Source organism: Salvelinus alpinus, chromosome 10 (genome assembly GCF_045679555.1).
Source record: "Salvelinus alpinus chromosome 10, SLU_Salpinus.1, whole genome shotgun sequence".
Classification (NCBI taxonomy): Eukaryota; Metazoa; Chordata; class Actinopteri; order Salmoniformes; family Salmonidae; genus Salvelinus; species Salvelinus alpinus.
The window spans coordinates 23,915,729-23,936,490 of NC_092095.1; the positions used below are offsets into that span (position 1 = coordinate 23,915,729).

At 45.7% G+C, this 20,762-nt stretch overlaps 1 protein-coding gene across 10 annotated transcripts in view; it reads right to left on the reverse strand.

The window, feature by feature from the left end:
• LOC139531751 (receptor-type tyrosine-protein phosphatase mu-like) overlaps positions 1–20,762 on the reverse strand; it is a 307,488-nt gene that overhangs the window by 5,468 nt on the left and 281,258 nt on the right. For all 10 annotated transcript variants that reach the window (XM_071328521.1, XM_071328518.1, XM_071328517.1 and 7 more), the window contains 9 exons: positions 17,004–17,101; positions 12,598–12,714; positions 9,968–10,122; positions 9,402–9,537; positions 6,752–6,901; positions 6,299–6,472; positions 5,045–5,176; positions 2,681–2,806; positions 88–251 (listed from right to left, as the gene is read on the reverse strand). In XM_071328521.1, coding sequence (XP_071184622.1) covers positions 88–251; positions 2,681–2,806; positions 5,045–5,176; positions 6,299–6,472; positions 6,752–6,901; positions 9,402–9,537; positions 9,968–10,122; positions 12,598–12,714; positions 17,004–17,101 — 1,252 coding nt within the window. The remainder of the gene's footprint in view (positions 1–87; positions 252–2,680; positions 2,807–5,044; positions 5,177–6,298; positions 6,473–6,751; positions 6,902–9,401; positions 9,538–9,967; positions 10,123–12,597; positions 12,715–17,003; positions 17,102–20,762) is intronic.

Sequence of the window (20,762 nt, forward strand, 5' to 3'; positions counted from 1 at the left end):
TTTCCACCCATTTGGGAAGTCCAGAGCTAGTAAAGGTTTACTGTGCAGTACTAGGTGTATGTTGAGACATGACCGCGAGGTACTTACAGACAGTGCACGACGGTGCGTCCCTCTCCTCCGTCATACTCCTCCTGCCACTTGTCCACCTGGCGGATGAGCTTGAGGAAGGAGCGCTTGGACACAGGTGTGTCCCGGTACATGGGCCAGCCCAGGAACTGGAACTGTTGCACCATGCGATACCCGTCCTGTGGCTGGAGAGAGAGAAATGGACGTGTTAGCATTACCCTGTGTGTGTCTATGTCTGCTATAGTAGCAGTAGGAACAGGAGTGTGTGTGTGTGTGTGTGTATCTGCTATAGTAGCTGTAGGAACAGGAGTGTGTGTGTGTCTATGTCTGTTATAGTAGCAGTAGGAACAGGAGTGTGTGTGTGTGTGTGTGTGTGTGTGTGTGTGTATCTGCTATAGTAGCTGTAGGAACAGGAGTGTGTGTGTGTCACTATGTCTGCTATAGTAGCTGTAGGAACAGGAGTGTGTGTGTGTGTGTGTGTGTGTGTGTGTGTGTGTATCTGCTATAGTAGCTGTAGGAACAGGAGTGTGTGTGTGTCACTATGTCTGCTATAGTAGCTGTAGGAACAGGAGTGTGTGTGTGTGTGTGTGTGTGTGTGTGTGTGTGTGTGTATCTGCTATAGTAGCTGTAGGAACAGGAGTGTGTGTGTGTGTGTGTGTGTGTGTGTATCTGCTATAGTAGCTGTAGGAACAGGAGTGTGTGTGTGTGTGTGTGTGTGTGTGTGTGTGTGTGTGTGTGTGTGTGTGTGTGTGTGTGTGTGTGTCTGTCAGCTATAGTATCAGTAGGAACAGGAGTGTGTGTGTGTCTATGTCTGCTATAGTATCAGTAGGAACAGGAGTGTGTGTGTGTGTGTGTCTATGTCTGCTATAGTAGCTGTAGGAACAGGAGTGTGTGTGTGTGTGTGTCTATGTCTGCCATAGTAGCTGTAGGAACAGGAGTGTGTGTGTGTGTGTGTGTGTGTGTGTGTGTGTGTGTGTGTGTGTGTGTGTGTGTGTGTCTGCTATAGTAGCTGTAGGAACAGGAGAGTGTGTGTGTGTCTGCTATAGTAGCTGTAGGAACAGGAGTGTGTGTGTGTGTGTGTGTGTGTGTGTGTGTGTGTGTGTGTGTGTGTGTGTGTGTGTGTGTGTCTGTCAGCTATAGTAGCTGTAGGAACAGGAGTGTGTGTGTGTGTATGTGTGTCTGTCTGCTATAGTAGCTGTAGGAACAGGAGTGTGTGTGTGTGTGTCTGTCTGCTATAGTAGCTGTAGGAACAGGAGTGTGTGTGTGTGTGTGTATGTGTGTCTGTCTGCTATAGTAGCTGTAGGAACAGGAGTGTGTGTGTGTGTATAGTAGCTGTAGGAACAGGAGTGTCTGTCTGCTGCTATAGTAGCTGTAGGAACAGGAGTGTGTGTGTGTGTGTCTGTCTGCTATGGTACCTGTAGGAACAGGAGTGTGTGTGTGTCTGTCTGCTATAGTAGCTGTAGGAACAGGAGTGTGTGTGTCTGTCTGCTATAGTAGCAGTAGGAACAGGAGTGTGTGTGTGTCTGTCTGCTATAGTAGCTGTAGGAACAGGAGTGTGTGTCTGTCTGCTATAGTAGCAGTAGGAACAGGAGTGTGTGTGTGTCTGTCTGCTATAGTAGCTGTAGGAACAGGAGTGTGTGTCTGTCTGCTATAGTAGCAGTAGGAACAGGAGTGTGTGTGTCTGTCTGCTATAGTAGCTGTAGGAACAGGAGTGTGTGTGTGTGTGTCTGTCTGCTATAGTAGCTGTAGGAACAGGAGTGTGTGTGTCTGTCTGCTATAGTAGCTGTAGGAACAGGAGTGTGTGTGTGTGTGTCTGTCTGCTATGGTAGCTGAAGGAACAGGAGTGTGTGTGTGTCTATGTCTGCTATAGTAGCTGTAGGAACAGGAGTGTGTGTCTGTCTGCTATAGTAGCAGTAGGAACAGGAGTGTGTGTGTGTCTGTCTGCTATAGTAGCTGTAGGAACAGGAGTGTGTGTCTGTCTGCTATAGTAGCAGTAGGAACAGGAGTGTGTGTGTGTCTGTCTGCTATAGTAGCTGTAGGAACAGGAGTGTGTGTCTGTCTGCTATAGTAGCAGTAGGAACAGGAGTGTGTGTGTCTGTCTGCTATAGTAGCTGTAGGAACAGGAGTGTGTGTGTGTCACTATGTCTGCTATAGTAGCTGTAGGAACAGGAGTGTGTGTGTCTGTCTGCTATAGTAGCTGTAGGAACAGGAGTGTGTGTGTCTGTCTGCTATAGTAGCTGTAGGAACAGGAGTGTGTGTGTGTCACTATGTCTGCTATAGTAGCTGTAGGAACAGGAGTGTGTGTGTCTGTCTGCTATAGTAGCTGTAGGAACAGGAGTGTGTGTGTGTGTGTCTGTCTGCTATGGTAGCTGAAGGAACAGGAGTGTGTGTGTGTCTATGTCTGCTATAGTATCAGTAGGAACAGGAGTGTGTGTGTGTCTGTCTGCTATAGTAGCTGTAGGAACAGGAGTGTGTGTCTGTCTGCTATAGTAGCTGTAGGAACAGGAGTGTGTGGTGTTCTGTCTGCTATAGTAGCTGTAGGAACAGGAGTGTGTGGTGTTCTGTCTGCTATAGTAGCTGTAGGAACAGGAGTGTGTGGTGTTCTGTCTCGTACCCGCGCAGCGTTGTAGACGCGGAATATCCTGCTGATGATGTCCTCCTCCAGGTCAGCTGACACAAACTCCACCTGGATGGGCCCGTGGCGATGCACGCCGTTCTCCGGCCAGTACTGGGGACACAGCTGCACACACACACACATTTCAAATGAGACATTGAATGAGAGCCTATTGATTGCGTTGCCATTCACATTCACCCTCTTTTGATAACTGCAATTCTCTCATTGTCTTTCAAGGTCATGCCTTCAAACACACAAAAACATCTACAATTTAACAACAGTTCAGGAGTGAAACACCGCCTGACTATCCTGTTCTACTGAGCTGCCTCCTCAACAGCAGATGAGAGAAAACACAATGACATCAACTAGGCATTCCAACATATATATATATACTGTATATATATATATATATATATACAGTGGGGAGAACAAGTATTTGATACACTGCCGATTTTGCAGGTTTTCCTACTTACAAAGCATGTAGAGGTCTGTCATTTTTATCATAGGTACACTTCAACTGTGAGAAACGGAATCTAAAACAAAAATCCAGAAAATCACATTGTATGATTTTTAAGTAATTAATTTGCATTTTATTGCATGACATAAGTATTTGATCACCTACCAACCAGTAAGAAGTCCGCCTCTCACAGACCTGTTCGTTTTTCTTTAAGAAGCCCTCCTGTTCTCCACTCATTACCTGTATTAACTGCACCTGTTTGAACTCGTTACCTGTATAAAAGACACCTGTCCACACACTCAATCAAACAGACTCCAACCTCTCCACAATGGCCAAGACCAGAGAGCTGTGTAAGGACATCAGGGATAAAATTGTAGACCTGCACAAGGCTGGGATGGGCTACAGGACAATAGGCAAGCAGCTTGGTGAGAAGGCAACAACTGTTGGCGCAATTATTAGAAAATAGAAGAAAATAGAAGAAGTTCAAGATGATGGTCAATCACCCTCGGTCTGGGGCTCCATGCAAGATCTCACCTCGTGGGGCATCAATGATCATGAGGAAGGTGAGAGATCAGCCCAGAACTACACGGCAGGACCTGGTCAATGACCTGAAGAGAGCTGGGACCACAGTCTCAAAGAAAACCATTAGTAACACACTACGCCGTCATGGATTAAAATCCTGCAGCGCACACAAGGTCCCCCTGCTCAAGCAGGCGCATGTCCAGGCCCGTCTGAAGTTTGCCAATGACCATCTGGATGATCCAGAGGAGGAATGGGAGAAGGTCATGTGGTCTGATGATTCAAAAATAGAGCTTTTTGGTCTAAACTCCACTCGCCGTGTTTGGAGGAAGAAGAAGGATGAGTACAACCCCAAGAACACCATCCCAACCGTGAAGCATGGAGGTGGAAACATCATTCTTTGGGGATGCTTTTCTGCAAAGGGGACAGGACGACTGCACCGTATTGAGGGGAGGATGGATGGGGCCATGTATTGCGAGATCTTAGCCAACAACCTCCTTCCCTCAGTAAGAGCATTGATGATGGGTCGTGGCTGGGTCTTCCAGCATGACAACGACCCGAAACACACAGCCAGGGCAACTAAGGAGTGGCTCTGTAAGAAGTATCTCAAGGTCCTGGAGTGGCCTAGCCAGTCTCCAGACCTGAACCCAATAGAAAATCTTTGGAGGGAGCTGAAAGTCCGTATTGCCCAGCGACAGCCCCGAAACCTGAAGGATCTGGAGAAGGTCTGTATGGAGGAGTGGGCCAAAATCCCTGCTGCAGTGTGTGCAAACCTGGTCAAGAACTACAGGAAACGTATGATCTCTGTAATTGCAAACAAAGGATTCTGTACCAAATATTAAGTTCTGCTTTTCTGATGTATCAAATACTTATGTCATGCAATAAAATGCTAATTAATTACTTAAAAATCATACAATGTGATTTTGGGGATTTTTGTTTTAGATTCCGTCTCTCACAGTTGAAGTGTACCTATGATAAAAATTACAGACCTCTACATGCTTTGTAAGTAGGAAAATCGGCAGTGTATCAAATACTTGTTCTCCCCACTGTATATATGAGCTGTGGTACTTGTTGCCGGGCTACAGTCAGAATAGGGAATGAGAGGATAGTGTAGCCACCCAGCGGGGTGGTGTTGCTAGGAAATGCTGCCACCTGCTATTCTTTGAACATTTTGACAGACAGGGCCCCAAGGCCATTTGAGGCAGACTCCTTCCCCTCCTCTTTCAAACCTAATGGTATAGATCTGTCTATGATCATGTACTAATGACTAGTCTATGACTGAGACTGGAATGTCTGATAGTATGATAAAGGATTGCATAGCGTCACATGGTTGGGAGTGACTTGATTGGCCTCTCGTGTGTGTGTGTGCGTGTGTGTGTTAGTCTTACTTGTGCTGGGTCAACGTCGTTGAGCATCACTATAGAGGTGCAGTGGTAGTCCAGCACCAGCCTCCAGAAGTCTTTGACCGTGTTGGGCAAGGGGTGCTGGGTAACGATGAACGCAGACGGCTGCTTGTAGCTCTGCGGAGGAGGAAAACGACGAGGAAGAGAAAGTCAGCAACCCCAACATGAACAGAAAGCCAGTATTTACGTCACTAAGATCAAGGACATGTCATCAGGCCTTTAGTCATAAAGCAGGGAATTCTCACAATCAAGTTCAGGTTACTAAGTGAGGTTGTATGTATCTGAGGTCTGCGGGCCACTTTGTTTTTGAGGAATCATGTACAGGGAACCTATATATTTCCAGGTATTCATGACCATTCTGAATGAATTCCACTATCCACTACACTAAGACCACATACTATATCCTTATTGTATATACCAAATATGCATGAGTATAATTGGTGACAAATTATTTCCATAAAGCCAATCCAAACTGAGTCATACTGCTCCGTTCGACAAAAAACACATTGCAATTATGAATGTTTTTGGTTATTTCCATGACGATGGGACAAATCCATCCAAAGCCATCTGTTTTTGAATCATTTTCGATGAGGATGTAATTGTTGGTGGAAGCAGAGAAAAAGCACTAGCCATTCATCAACATGATACACTGTCCCTCTACTGTTTAGGTTTGGCTGGGAAACGGTTGGCTAAGTAACATGGGGTGATTATTATAGAGATGGATGGGCTATTTACACACCAGCTATTTAACCACAGGACACCCCAGGACTGCTGAGTCGCCCGCTGTCCCTTGCGCGCTCTCTCTCGGTTTCCTTCTTCCCCTTTCCTTCTCCCTCTACGCTATTCCCCAACTCCTCCCTCTTCCGTCCCCTTTGCTCCCTCTATGTCTGTCTCTCCCACTCCCTCCCTCTCTCCTTTCTCCATAATAAAGAAGTTATGTCACAGACAGCCAATATGCCACTAATCTACCACTAATAAAGTTTGCTCTTCATTCAAAGCGCCAAATCTGCCCTTTATGTAGATCGGTGATTGAACAGTGACCTATCCACATCATCATATTTCAGCACAATGATTAAAAAAAGAACAGTTCCACTATTGACTCAGCACTTTTCCAGCAGTACATTTACATCCAATGACTTGCACACGGACTGACACTGCAAGTCATTTAAAAAGGTTACGAGTGAGCGTGCCTAAGTTTGAGTGTGTGTGAGAATGAGTGTGTGTGTGTGTGAGACGTACGTCCATGAGAGCGGCGTTGATGTAATTGGAACTCTCTCCGTCGATGGTGATGAGGAAGGGCAGACAGCGGTCTGGCGGGAGGACGTCCATGCAGCGGTTCTTCTCGTGGTTCCTGGGGAGCAGGGCGATGCTGCAGTCCTCCACACGCAACGTAGGAGTCACCATGTTCAGAGTCTGGAGGGAGGGGGGATATGAGCCTGGTAGATACCTTCAATTGTGCCTTGGAGTGAAGAGCATTTATGTACACCAATATACAATATATGTATGCATGTATGATGAACAACGCTCACTCTCTCACACACACACACACACACACACACACACACACACACACACACACACACACACACACACACACACACACACACACACACACACACACACACACACACACACACACACACACACACACACACACACACACACACACACACACACACACACACACAGTACCCTGAACTCCTCTTTGATCTGGCTGGAGTTAGTCTGGGGGTCCAGGCGGTTCATGTCATAGTAGACCGATCGCAGCTGGTTGGCTGGGATGGTGGTGTCCCCGCACAGACACGCCTCCAAGATGGCGTCGTGGATGAACACGTACTGCTCCTGTAAGACACAGAGCGGGCCACGGGATATCGTGAGGGACAGAACGCCATGCTACGCCTAGACATACACCAGGAAGACCTCACACTGAGAACAAAGCACCAATAGTTACCTACACATTAAGGTAACACAGAAACATGACCACACCAAAGTGATGATTGACTCAAGTCAAGCCAACTGAGCCACACGGTCCCGTGTGGCTCAGTTGGTAGAGCATGGCGCTTGCAACGCCAGGGTTGTGGGTTCATTCCCCACGGGGGGACCAGGATGAATATGTATGAACTTTCCAATTTGTAAGTCGCTCTGGATAAGAGCGTCTGCTAAATGACTTAAATGTAAATGTAAATGTCATGACATGGTTCCAAAAGCCATTTTTGGTGAGAAATCAAATCAAATCCTAATCCAATCCTCGGTTTTCCAATTGGTCTTGAGAAATACAGAATCCTGGATGGTAGACATTGGGGCTGGGTATTCTCTCATGTTGTTTAAACCCTTCTGTGTTTGCTAAGACTGTGGCTGAGCCAACGGGTACCCTATGGACTTCCTTTCTCCAGGTTAGTAGTTCACTATATAAGGGAATAGGGTGCTATTTGGGAAACTGTCTGTGTCACCTCCACAGTGACCATTCCCATTGACCTTTCCTCTGTCAATACTACCACTCTCTCTCTCTCTCTTTCCTCTGTCAATACTACCACTCTCTCTCGCTCTTTCCTCTGTCAATACTACCACTCTCTCTCGCTCTTTCCTCTGTCAATACTACCACTCTCTCTCGCTCTTTCCTCTGTCAATACTACCACTCTCTCTCGCTCTTTCCTCTGTCAATACTACCACTCTCTCTCGCTCTTTCCTCTGTCAATACTACCACTCTCTCTCGCTCTTTCCTCTGTCAATAATACCACTCTCTCTCGCTCTTTCCTCTGTCAATAATACCACTCTCTCTCGCTCTTTCCTCTGTCAATAATACCACTCTCTCTCGCTCTTTCCTCTGTCAATAATACCACTCTCTCTCTTTCCTCTGTCAATACTACGACTCTCTCTCTTTCCTCTGTCAATACTACCACTCTCTCTCTTTCCTCTGTCAATACTACCACTCTCTCTCTTTCCTCTGTCAATACTACCACTCTCTCTCTTTCCTCTGTCAATACTACCACTCTCTCTCTTTCCTCTGTCAATACTACCACTCTCTCTCTTTCCTCTGTCAATACTACCACTCTCTCTCTCTTTCATTCTCCCCCTTTTCCTCTCCTTCTCTCAGGAAAAAGGCCCCGGGCTTGACGTAAATCATTTATGAAGTGACATTTCAGAAACGTCTCGACTTGTCACTTCTGACAAAATCCTTGGGAGCAGAGGGTCAGTGGTTTTCAGGTTAGGCTACAGTGATGTCAGACTCCTGTCCTTGGATATGGAGTTGGAGGTGAAATGGATTTGCAGCCTACCCGGTTGTCATCAAAATATTACGAAATATCACGACAAGACACAAACTGGCTTTTTTTGTGCAACGGGGAGAAGAATGTCATTTATATGATACAGCATGTGCTCCAAGTAAACTTTGAATAGTTTTTGAGCTATGACTTTGTCAGTTCACATCAATTAAAAGTATATGTCATGGGAATCAAACAAAGTAAAGCTTGCATACAGCACGACATTAGACACTTGTTTATTGTGCATTAATATAGTATGGTCAGGGAGTTAGGAGTTGGAACTTTAGCATGTTTTTATGCGTTCTAACTCATCGGCTATTAACTATCTTTAAAAGCAAACACTAGTCTGTTGCATTTTTACTCTGAGCTGAATAATATTTGCACAGGGCTAATGAGTTGGCTCATGTTCCTTGTCAAATATCATTGTGTCACATTGTCTGTTTGGTCAGATGTTTGGGATTGGTTGTGCCAGTGGAATTTTAGATACAAAAGAAGAATCCAGAAATTGTAGACACTACAAGTCTGTCACATTGTGTTGGAGAATACACACCCTGTCCTGTATGGTCCATGGTTTCATGTGTATCATGTATTGACAGAATGAAATGTGCCTGTTTGGGGAACGTGTGTGTGTGTGTGTGTGTGTGTGTGTGTGTGTGTGTGTGTGTGTGTGTGTGTGTGTGTGTGTGTGTGTGTGTGTGTGTGTGTGTGTGTGTGTGTGTGTGTTTAACTACACTTGTGGGTTTTAGGGTTAAGGTTAGAATTAGTGTTAGGGTTCGTTTTAGGGTTAGGTGCTAGGTGTAGGTGCTAGGGTTAGGTATTCAGGTTAAGGTTAGGTTTAGGAAAAATAGGATTTTGAATGGGATTGAATTGTGTGTCCACACAAGGTTAGTTATACAAGAATGTGTATGCGCGAGTGCGTGTGGTGTGTTTGGGATTGTGTACAGTGGAAGCGAGTAAAGACACTTGGAGCAGGGTCGTGTAATGGTGTGTGTGTGTGTCTGTTTGTGTATGTACGTCTCTGTGTGCGTGTTTCTCTCTCTCCCTGTGTATTTGGGTTCGAGCAGGGACAGGGTCATTCTTACCTCTGTCTGGACCATATTAACCCTTCGTGAGCGCAACTCTCTCACACAGTTGTAGATGTCGACCACACCCTCTCTCTCAGCCATGTCCAGCATGATGTCAATCACGATGAAACAGCCGGTCCTGCCCGCCCCCGCACTGATGACGCAAGCACACACACACACACACACACACACACGCACATACAGCGTGAGAATCAGAGCACAACACACACTCTTCATAGAAAAGCACCGGTTGCCAAATTTTTTGGGACTATTTCGATTGGAAACATCAGTACAGATTGTACATGACAGTCTAAACAGTTGGAGCTGTGGCTGACAATAGCAGATCCACTTTATTTAGTGTGGCTGATCTTGGGAGTGAGATGACTTAACTAATATCCATTAGGAACTTCTTTCTGAGTCATACCGGATGAAGAGTCAGAGAGAGAGAGAGAGAGAGAGAAAATAGAGCGAGAGGGAGTAGAGAGAAAGAGAGAGAAAGAGATGGAAAGAGAGATGAGAGGAAAAAAAGAGCGAAAGGTAGAGATGTATACAGACAGCCAGAAGCCACAGTGAGTGTGTCTGACCTGCAGTGGACCACCATGGGCCCGGCATTGGCAGGGGTCTTGGACTTGACCCTGCGTACGAAGCCAAGCAGGCCGGTGGCGTGGTAGGGCACCCCGTGGTCCGGCCAGCCCGTGAAGTGGAACTGACGGATCTCCCGGATCTCATGGGCTCCCCTCTAGAGAGAGAAGACCGAAAGATACAGAGTTGATTACTTCATTTGGATTCACAAGTACCAAGGACACAAACATCAGAGGTCATACAGATGCCTGGACTTCTGACACATGCACATGTATATGCAGGCACCCACACACGCACACCCAAACAGACCCAGAGCTTTTTAACTTTGAGCAGCAGCTCTCTCTCCCCTCCTCTCCTCTCCCCTCCCCTCCTCTCCCCCTGTACCTCCCTATAAGCACTTTAAAGTTAGCTGTTTTCATGATCAAAGTTGTGTTTTGATCTTGGGGGGAGGGACTAAAGTAGATAAAGCAGGGATGACAAAGCCCATCTCTGGGGGGATGGAAGAGGAGAAAAACAGCTGGAGGAGAGTGGTGATTCACACACACAGCAAGCAGGCTGGATACAGACGGCAGGGCGGACACCCATCTGAGCCTTGAGCACTCATGCGCACACACACACACACACACACACACACACACACACACACACACACACACACACACACACACACACACACACACACACACACACACACACACACACACACACACACACACACACACACACACACACACACACACACGGCAGGGGAAATATTCACAGCTTAAAAGCCCATGGGGATAGAAGAAGTGGAAAAGTGGATAGGCCTGGTAACAGCTCTGAGTACAATAGGATGAGAAACAAAATGGCTATTATACAGACAGACAGGCATTCTGAAAGACAGATGGACCTATTATAAAGGACGTATCTAAGAACCTTCATTAAAGTAGTGGTGAGTACATGAAGCTCTGTCCAGGGGTGGCATATAGTAGCTAGCATGTCTAAATAGAAAACAACCAGGAAACCCCTTCTCTGAAAGTGAGGTAGTATAGGAAAAACATGACGGTGATAAGTATGAATAGCGTTAAGGCAGTGATAGCCAATGCTTGGTGAGTGTTCTGGAGAAAAATGACTTCCGTTTATTGCCTAGGTGGGAGTTACAGTTCATATTAGGAAATCAGAACATTTAAATAAATTCATTAGGCCCTAATCTATTGATTTCACGACTGGGAATACAGATATGCATCTGTTGGTTACAGATACCTTAAAAAAAAGGTAGGGGCATGGATCAGAAAGCCAGTCAGTATCTGGTGTGACCACCATTTATTTGCCTCATGCTGCGCAACATCTCCTTCACATAGAGTTGATCAGGCTGTTGATTGTGGCATGTGGAATGTTGTCCCACTCCTCTTCAATGGCTGTGTGAAGTTGCTGGATATTGTCGGGAACTAGAACACGCTGTCGTACACATCGATCCAGAGCATCCCAAACATGCTCAATGGGTGGCATGTTTGGTGAGTATGCAGGTCATGGAAGAACTGGGACATTTTCAGCTTCCAATTGTGTACAGATCCTTGCGACATGGGGCCCGTGCATTATCATGCTGAAACATGAGGTTATGGCAGCTGATGAATGGCATGACAATGGGCATCAGGATCTTGTCAAGGTATCTCTGTGCATTCAAATTGCCACCGATAAAATGCAATGGTGTTCGTTGTTGATTGCTTATGCCTGCCCATAGCATAAACCCACCACCACGGGGCACTCTGTTCACAACATTGACATCAGCAAACTGCTCGCCCACACAACGCCATACATCCATCTGCCCAATACAACTGAAGCCGGGATAAATCTGTGAAGCGCATACTTCTCCAGTGTGCTAGTGGCCATCAAAGGTGAGAATTTGACCACTGAAATCGGTTACGACGCCAAACTGCAGTCGGGTCAAGACCCTGGTTAGGACGAGGTGCACGCAGATGAGCTTCCCTGAGACGCTTTCTGACAGTATATGCAGCAATTCTTCAGTTGTGCAAACCCACAGTTTCATCACTTGTCCGGTTGGCTGGTCTCAGATGATCCCACAGGTGAAGAAGTCGGATGTGGAGGTCCTGGGCTGGCGTGGTTATATGTGGTCTGCGGATGAGAGGCCGTTTGGACATACTTCCAAATTCTCAAAAACAATGTTTATGGTAGAGAAATTAACATTCAATGATCTGGCAACAGCTCTGGTGGACATTCCTGCAGTCAGCATGCCAATTGCACACTCCCTCAAAACTTGAGACATCTGTGGCACATTGTGTTGTGTGACAAAACGTACCTTTTCAGAGTGGTATTTTATTGTCCCCAGCACAAGGTGCACCTGTGTAATGATCATGCTGTTTAATCAGCTTCTTGATATGCCACACCTTTCAGGTGGATGGATTATCTTGGCAAAGGAGAAATGCTCAGTAACAGGGATGTAAACAAATTTGTGCAGAAAATGCTAGAGAAATTTGCTTTTTATGCATATAGAACATTTCTGGGATCTTTTATTTCAGCTCATGATACATGGGACCAACACTTTACATGTTGCTTTATATATAATACATACAATGGAAAACAATACACTACAATGAATAACTTCCAATATCATGATCACTTGGAGTGTCCGTACCTTTTCCACGGCGAAGGTCCTGATGACGTACTCTGACAGCAGCTGGGTCTCGATGAGGGTCACCTTCATGTCCCTGTAGATCTCAGTGTCGTCAGGCCAGTACTTACAGCACTTCACCTGAGGGGACAGAGGGGACACAGGGTGTAATGGGATGACCTGACCGCAGTTTAGTTGCTTGTCAACAACCTCCGTCCACACCTTGAAATATATTTTCTGTTCGTTCAAGGTGAAAACCTGACAGACATTTTTGCCTAGTTTGGAACTTAATGTACTTACTTCTGTGTGGTGAGTTTGGGAGCGTTGGGATGAGAATGTGTGCATGTTACTGAAGGTAGTCTATTGTGTAAGGTGTTGTTGGACAACAGTTCATTTGTGAGTCAACTCAAAAGTTTTTTTTACCATTAAAGTTCCGTAAATATAATTCTGCTCTCTTAGTGAGTTGTGTTGAACAGGTTCACCTCAATCACAGAACACACAGACAGACCCTCCTTTAACATCACAACCACTACAGTCCAGTTTGACCACTATCACACACTTTATGATCACTTCAAACTGGGCATCAACCATCCAACAGTGTGACGTATGACTCCCAATGGACAAGACGAAAGGTCTGAGAAGGTCATGTCAGCTTGTGAAATTGTTGTGTCTGAAATGGCACCCTATTCCCTGTATAGCGCACTACTTTGGCACACTATTTCCTGTATAGCGCACTACTTTGGCACCCTAGAGTGCCATTTGAGACGCAGCCAGTGAGTGACATCTTGGTGCTGTCCCATATAGCGACAGGCAGGTGGCCCTCCTCTTTGTTAGAGCAGATGCTCAAATGTCCCAGCTCTAATTACCCATACTGCACCACTGGGCTCTTTCCTCATTAAGAGGTTGTGAACCCTGGGGTCACCAGAAGTCTCACAGCGCAGATTCTATGATGATACCACCTCACTTATCTGGCCCCTCCCCCACAGTAAGAGGTGTAAAAGCATATAGGCCTATTTCGTACACAGTGGAAGTTACTTCCCTAATTTGGCAATTGAACAATCAATGAAATTCAACAAAAGTTTGAGCCTCTTCTTCACAGTCTCTGTTTTAGTTTTTTCAGTCCTGGATTTTCTGATGGTATCCTCTCTCTCCCGCTCTCTCTCTGCTCCCTCCCTCCGTCCTCTTCTCTGTCACTCACACCAGCCTTATCTTCTCTCCGGGTCATCCTTATCTTCCTCTCCATTTCTCCATCTGTCTGTCCTCTTTTCCCTCCCTACCGCCCTCCTCTTCCTCCACCCTTCCTCTCCCCTCCCCTGCTGTCTCCTTTGTGATAGTGTAATTAGGGGGGGGGGGGTCTAATTGGTGATATAATTGTGTTTTAATGGCCACGTACATTATTCTCCCGCAGCTCCGCCTTAGTCACGCTAGCTGTCAGCACTGGAAGCAATTATAGTTACTTCTCTGGAGAGGACCGGAAAACATTGTTTAACTGCGATAGGAATCTCTGTTTTCTTAAATGATATTACTATCTGTCTTCTGTGACAGTGTTGATCATGGAGAGACAAATATAGAATAATAATATGAGTGTTTCCAAGAGGTAGGGTTTCCCTGGTGACTTCCTTGGTATAGAAAAAGACACAGCTATACCTTAAAGTATTTAGTATTCAACTGGTCATAATGAGCAAATCGTCAATTAGTAGCAGCGGTCTGACTAACAGAAATAACTGGAAATTATTTGATATTGAGATAAAAACAGTTGCATTGGACCTTTCAGTAAGAATATAAAGAGATGTTAGAGAGACCCTACTTCCATTCACACACACATTAGTGAGTTACTCTTGCATGTAAACGGTATGATGGAAGTACCATTGTGACAAACCATTTCGTGGTTTGATTTGATAATCTGTCGAGCATTTTTTATTTTATTTAACCTTTATTTAACTAGGCAAGTCAATTAAGAACACATTCTTATTTACAATGACGGCCTACCCCGGCCAAACCCTATACCGGACGACGCTGGGCCAATTGTGCGTTGCCCTATGGGACTCCCAATCACAGCCGGTTGTGATATAGCCTGGAATCGAACCAGGGTCTGTAGTGACGCCTCTAACACTTAGACCGCTGCGCCACCCGGGAGCATGATCGATTTTAATACATGGTTTATGATGGTGTACTGTAGTTTTGTATTTCATGTCTTTACAGTACTGGGCCGCTCAATTACATGTAGTTGGTACATTCAGATCTTGGAAGCCATTTTCTAAAGTAGGTTGCATGAATATGCTTCCTTATGCCCTCATCTCCTACTAGGCCCTGTTTCCTGATATAGCCTTTAAGAGGAATCTCAATGTCGTTGGAGACGATTTTAAGATGATCCCATAAGGTTTCTATTCAAGGACTCATAGCTAGTAGCCTAAAGAATTTCAGATCTCTGTGTCCATGTGCTTTCCTTCTTGTGGGAAGCCCAGACAAGAGCTTATTAAACGTTTTGGGCGACCTGACCAAATTCATACAGCAATTTGAGTTATTGATCTTTCATTGTCATTGAAAGCAATTTTAAGAAGCTGTAAATATGTTCTACGTGCACTATTTCTATGCTTCATGTTCTTAAGTTTAGTTTTTGCCTCTTTAACTTTCGGTTTTGTACACCAGCTTCAAACAGCTGAAAATACTATATTTTTGGTTGTGAAAAATATATTTCACAGTGGTTTAGATAGTACAATAATTCTCTACATAATGACTGCTTGTTTTGTCACAAACTGAAATTAGGCGAACTATTAGAATTTTACCAAGCAGGGAATGGTAAAGCGATTCCTGCATTGTGGATCTTTAAAGAATGCCAATCTAGGAGAGCTATCTGGAACAACTAGTTTTCTTATACCTACCACCACAGAGACTAATACGGCTTTGTCAAACTAGTGCCACTTCCATTCTCTCAGGTGTTGTGTGCCACACTGGGTAAGCATGTAAGGACAGCAGGCGACGGTTCTGAGAGGAACTTGGATTAAGTACATGATCCGTGATAGGAAGAGAGGTTTAACAATACAAAGCACTCCTACTGGTCACAGAGTGTAATGTAGCCTTAAAACATAAATACACTCACACAAAATAAAACATTGGGAGGATGATTTGGGTTAGTACGATTAGATATCCATCCGAGTCTTACTAGGTACCTCATCACAATCTGACAGGATAAATAAAGTGTACAGGGTCACTGTGGAGCTGACTGCAGCTTCAGCCCTGATCATCAGTGAAAGGAAGTTGGGTATCCAGTGACACGATCATAAACAGTATGGAGCTCAAGTCAAGACGCTCCAGATCCTCCAGCCTCTCAGATCCCCCTGATACTTCAGCTAGCTTATCCCTGAAGAGCATCCTATAGATGAAGTCTCGGCAGAAATATCCTATTAATCCCAACCGTGTCTGACAGCTACGATATAGATGATCAGCCAGCGATATGCTTTGGGTGGCTGCCTGCGTCACTCACTAACACATTATCTGGGGTAGTGTTATTCTTCACGTCTAGTTGTGCCTTGTGCTCCCTCCACCTGCGGTCCAGAAGGGATGTAGAAACAGGAGACAGGCTAGATCGAAAACAAACAAAACTGCTTGGCATGAACGCGAAAAGCGACAGAAGCCTGGGAGAAGGGATTTCCCAGAGTTCATCAGTGGTGAAGCGGCCTAGCAGACAATGGCTGTGGAGTGAGTGGTTTTTATTATTATGGTGGAAAAGAATGCCGCTGTGCCTCCCTGCCTGCCGACCCTGGCCTGCCTGCAGCCCACTGAAGGGGCCTGGAGAGTGGAGACTCAACAGGGGGCAAGATGGGACAGCCAGGGCTGAGTGGTTAAAACAATAGCACCAGGTGGTGGGAGGATTCACCCGCTTGGCTAGCGCTTTGTGGCCGTGCATCACTCGGTTCCCTTTTGTTGATTTGATATGGTGCCAGCGGGAGTTGGGGCCCTTCCTTAAATGAGCCACTGACAGGTTAGGCATGCCCTCTCTGTCGTTGTGTGTATGAGTGTGTGCGTGAGAGTGTGTATGATTGTGTGTGTGTGCGTGCGTGCACGTGTATTGTTATGGGTTTGACAGCTTCAGAGAGCTTATTCGACTAACCGGTCAGATCACTCTCTGATCACGCCTTTCAAGGCTTTAACCAATGGTTGATTGGCTTGAACGAGGTCTGTACCCACACGGGACATTACACCCCAGTAGATTGGCATTGTATAGCGTTGCTTTCCAGAAAACACTCAAATGTTGGGCCCCTGGTTTCTGTATGCCAGGCCTGGAAAATGTCCACCTTTTAGTTTACTTGATTTATTTATTGGCTGAATCAATAAAATGTACCAGAATTGAGTTTGTCTTTAGTGTGTGTAGTGTGTGACTGTGTGTGTGTGTTTATGCGTGTGTGTGTCTGGGGTCTCGTGGTACTCACCCTGCCCACCTCCACCAGGTTGGTCACCATGACGATGGTTGCCGTGTTCTCATGCCACACCATCCTCCAGAAATCGTAGACTGTCTCTTGCATGGGCCCTGAGGAGAGACAGAGACAGAGGGAGAGGGAGAGAGAGCGAGCGAGCGAGGGAGAGAGAAAGAAAGAGAGAGAAAGGAGAGAAAGGGTGTGAGTTTGTGTATGCGAAGCTCTTTGTGACCATACGGACATCATGTTATGAATGACACCAACACGTGATTTTCCAATATAAAAGTGCGTGTATTGTCCAAATATTGTCAGGATTGTCAGATCCTCTACTTATACCAGGTTCTTCTCATACTAATTCAATTTTCATCACATCCTTGTTAGCGTTTTTCACATTTGTCGATTATTTGCTTGTTTTCTGAGCAATGAAAAGTGCACAGGTTCAGCTGGTTAACACCTTGTTTATCCCAGTTGAACTTTATCAACACAGGACACTCGGGCTGTGTGCCTGTACGTTCTGATCACTGTTGACAGGGCAATCAGCTAATGCCTGGATCTAAGTCAACACACACGCGGTGAATGACAAGAAGCTTTACGCCAGGCAGGGGGACAGAAATCTGTGCACACACTCTCAATTAACTCCTACACACTTTAATGTGGGCCGTGTTTAAGATTGCACCGAGCAATAAAGGATCCCTGGAAGGAATTAAGAATTACTAATTTAATTAATTCAAATTAGCATTGTTTTTTAATCAACTGGCAAATGCAAAAAAAATACTTTGGACGAGCTAATTAGCTCATGCAAATCCGTGTGTGTGTCCTCGAGAGCTGCGGCGTCGTGTGTACCGTCAGCCACAGCAAATTGCTTCCAACAGCTAAAACATACACATGCGCCAGCACACACACACACGCGCGCGTGTACACACACGAAGCTCCCTGCAGATGTTCCATATTCATGCTCACACAAACAGCCGCATTACAAAACACTGGTGTCGCATTTTAAAATGCTTGAGAATTCGCCGGATGACACTTCCAGGTGCCTTTACCTCTAGTGCAAGCGAGCAGGTTTTCTCATTATCGATGCCAGGCCACATGCTCTCCTGGTATTCATAACCATCTCTCCAAGGATTAAGAGCCGATACACTCCCTGTTCTCCCCTGGCCCCCTTCACTCCTCCTAACAGCAACCATCACCAGTCTAGACTTATTATTTTCTTTCTAAATTAAAGGCAGATTCAATTAAATCAGAACAGTGTGTATCCTACAGTTACTCATCCAACCAGGGATAGGAAGGTTTTTTTCTCTGGAGGAAGTGATGGTGTTATGTAGATGATATGAAAAAAGGACTGCACTCGGGATGAATGGAGGTTTGATCTCCCAACTATTTCCTTCTAAGAGCTCTATGCAAGTACCTCCCCCCCTTCCCTTCCCTTCCTCCCTCCTTTCCCCTCCTTATGAACACACTTCGTGAACCTGTGAGACGTTTGCCAACTAAACCAGTCATCTGTGTTGACACAGCGTTAACAGTGGATATGTACAACTGTGTAGAGAAAGAAAGTCTCGGCGGAGGAGAGGCGCGAAGCGCGGCTGGTGTCGTCGTCTGGGAGAAGAAAAAGTGACACGACGCATCATCGTTGAGCAGCTGCGGTAAATGGCCTAGTGCGGCAGAGGGTAAAGCCAAGTCATGCAACTCCAATTAGTTGTGGAGAAGAGATTCTCCCATGGTGCACTGGGGGAATAGGACAAGGAAGTAGGAGAAAAAAGCTAAACAAAAGCTTCACAGACGGCTGGAGTGGACAGGCTGTCAGAGGAGAGGCTCTGTCGTCGTAATGCTTTTCATCCTGGCACCCCGCCAGCCACAGATACAGACACACAAATTGCTGGGATTCTTCAGGAGGGAAGGAGACTAGGCTATTTCTTTGCACCTTTTTCCCCTAGAAAGAGAAACATGCCAGCCAGCCAGCGATTGTGTGAGGACCGAGTTAATAAAGAAAGGTTGTATGTATTTTAATAAATGATATTATATTAAAAAGGCTATACAGACCTTTAGCCTCTGGGGGTACTCTTGAGAGAAAAGGGGTGAATGGACAAAATGCACCTCCCCACACCCATGAGTAAAAACATACACTGAGTGTACAAAACATTAGGAACCCCTTCCTAATATTGAGTTGCACCCCCTTTTGCCCTCAGAAAATCCTCAATTTGTAAGGGCATGGACTCTGTGTCGAAAGTGTCAATGTGTCGAAAGCGTTCCAAAGGGATACTGGCCCATGTTGACTCCAGTGCTTCTCACAGTTGTGTTAAGTTGGCTGGATGTCCTTTGGGTGGTTGACCATTCTTGATACACACAGGAAACTGTTGAGCGTGAAAAGAACAGCAGCGTTGCAGTTCTTGACACATTCCAACCGGTGTGCCTGGCACCTACCACCATACCCCATTCAAAGGCACTTCAATGTTTTGTCTTGCCCATTCACATTCTCAATGGCACTCCTACACAAACCATGTCTTTAATTGTTTCAAGCCTTAAACATCCTGCTTTAACATCTCCTCTGCTTCATCTACACTGATTGAAGTGGATTAAACAAGTGACATAAATAAGGGATCATATATTTCACCTGGATTCACCTGGTCAGTCTATGTCATGGAACGAGCCGGTGTTCTTAATATTTTGTACACTCAGTGTATATTGTTTGGGATCCCATGCTGAATGTCCGTGACTGACAAGCGCCCGATTGGCCTGAAGCACATCTGCCTTTGATCTGTGCAAGATCTCTGCTTGTTATGATTTTCCTCTCTCGCCACCCCCCCAAAAAATTGAATTCTCTTTGAAAGCTGCCCTCTAATTGCAAACGCCGGCATAACATTGAAAAAAACTAAACATGGAGAGTCCGCTGCCAATTCTGTCTGAGGCTGGTGTGCTCTATTATTTTCTCTCCTATTCAATGTATAGTATGACTGTGTATAGTAAATATTGTATAGTCTCATCATAAAATAGGATGGAGGTCAACCCTCTCCTAGTCTCATTCACCAGTCGGCACTCTCTCTGTTGGTAGCAATTCGCCTGGGGGTTAACGCACAGAGACACACTACCGAGGACCAGGTATGTGTGTCCACTTGACTGTTAGCGCAGCCTGCGTTTCATTCAGTGTCATTCGTCACAGAACAGGTGTAGTTCTTTTGAGGAGACAGAGAACGGCAAGGCGGACGGCCTGGGAGGGCAGTGCTCCAATAAACAGGTCATTATGCAACTTCCAGACCCACTAGACCACCAGACTGTCTACTAGGTCATTATGCAGCTCCTAGACCACCAGACTGTCTACTAGGTCATTATGCAGCTCCTAGACCACCAGACTGTCTACTAGGTCATTATGCAGCTCCTAGACCACCAGACTGTCTACTAGGTCATTATGCAGCTCCTAGACCACCAGACTGTCTACTAGGTCATTATGCAGCTCCTAGACCACCAGACGGTCTACAAGGTCATTATGCAGCTCCTAGACCACCAGACTGTCTACTAGGTCATTATGCAGCTCCTAGACCACCAGACTGTCTACTAGGTCATTATGTAGCTCCCAGACCACCAGACTGTCTACTAGGTCATTATGCAGCTCCTAGACCACCAGACTGTCTACTAGGTCATTATGCAGCTCCTAGACCACCAGACTGTCTACTAGGTCATTATGCAGCTCCTAGACCACCAGACTGTCTACTAGGTCATTATACAGCTCCTAGACCACCAGACTGTCTACTAGGTCATTATGCAGCTCCTAGACCACCA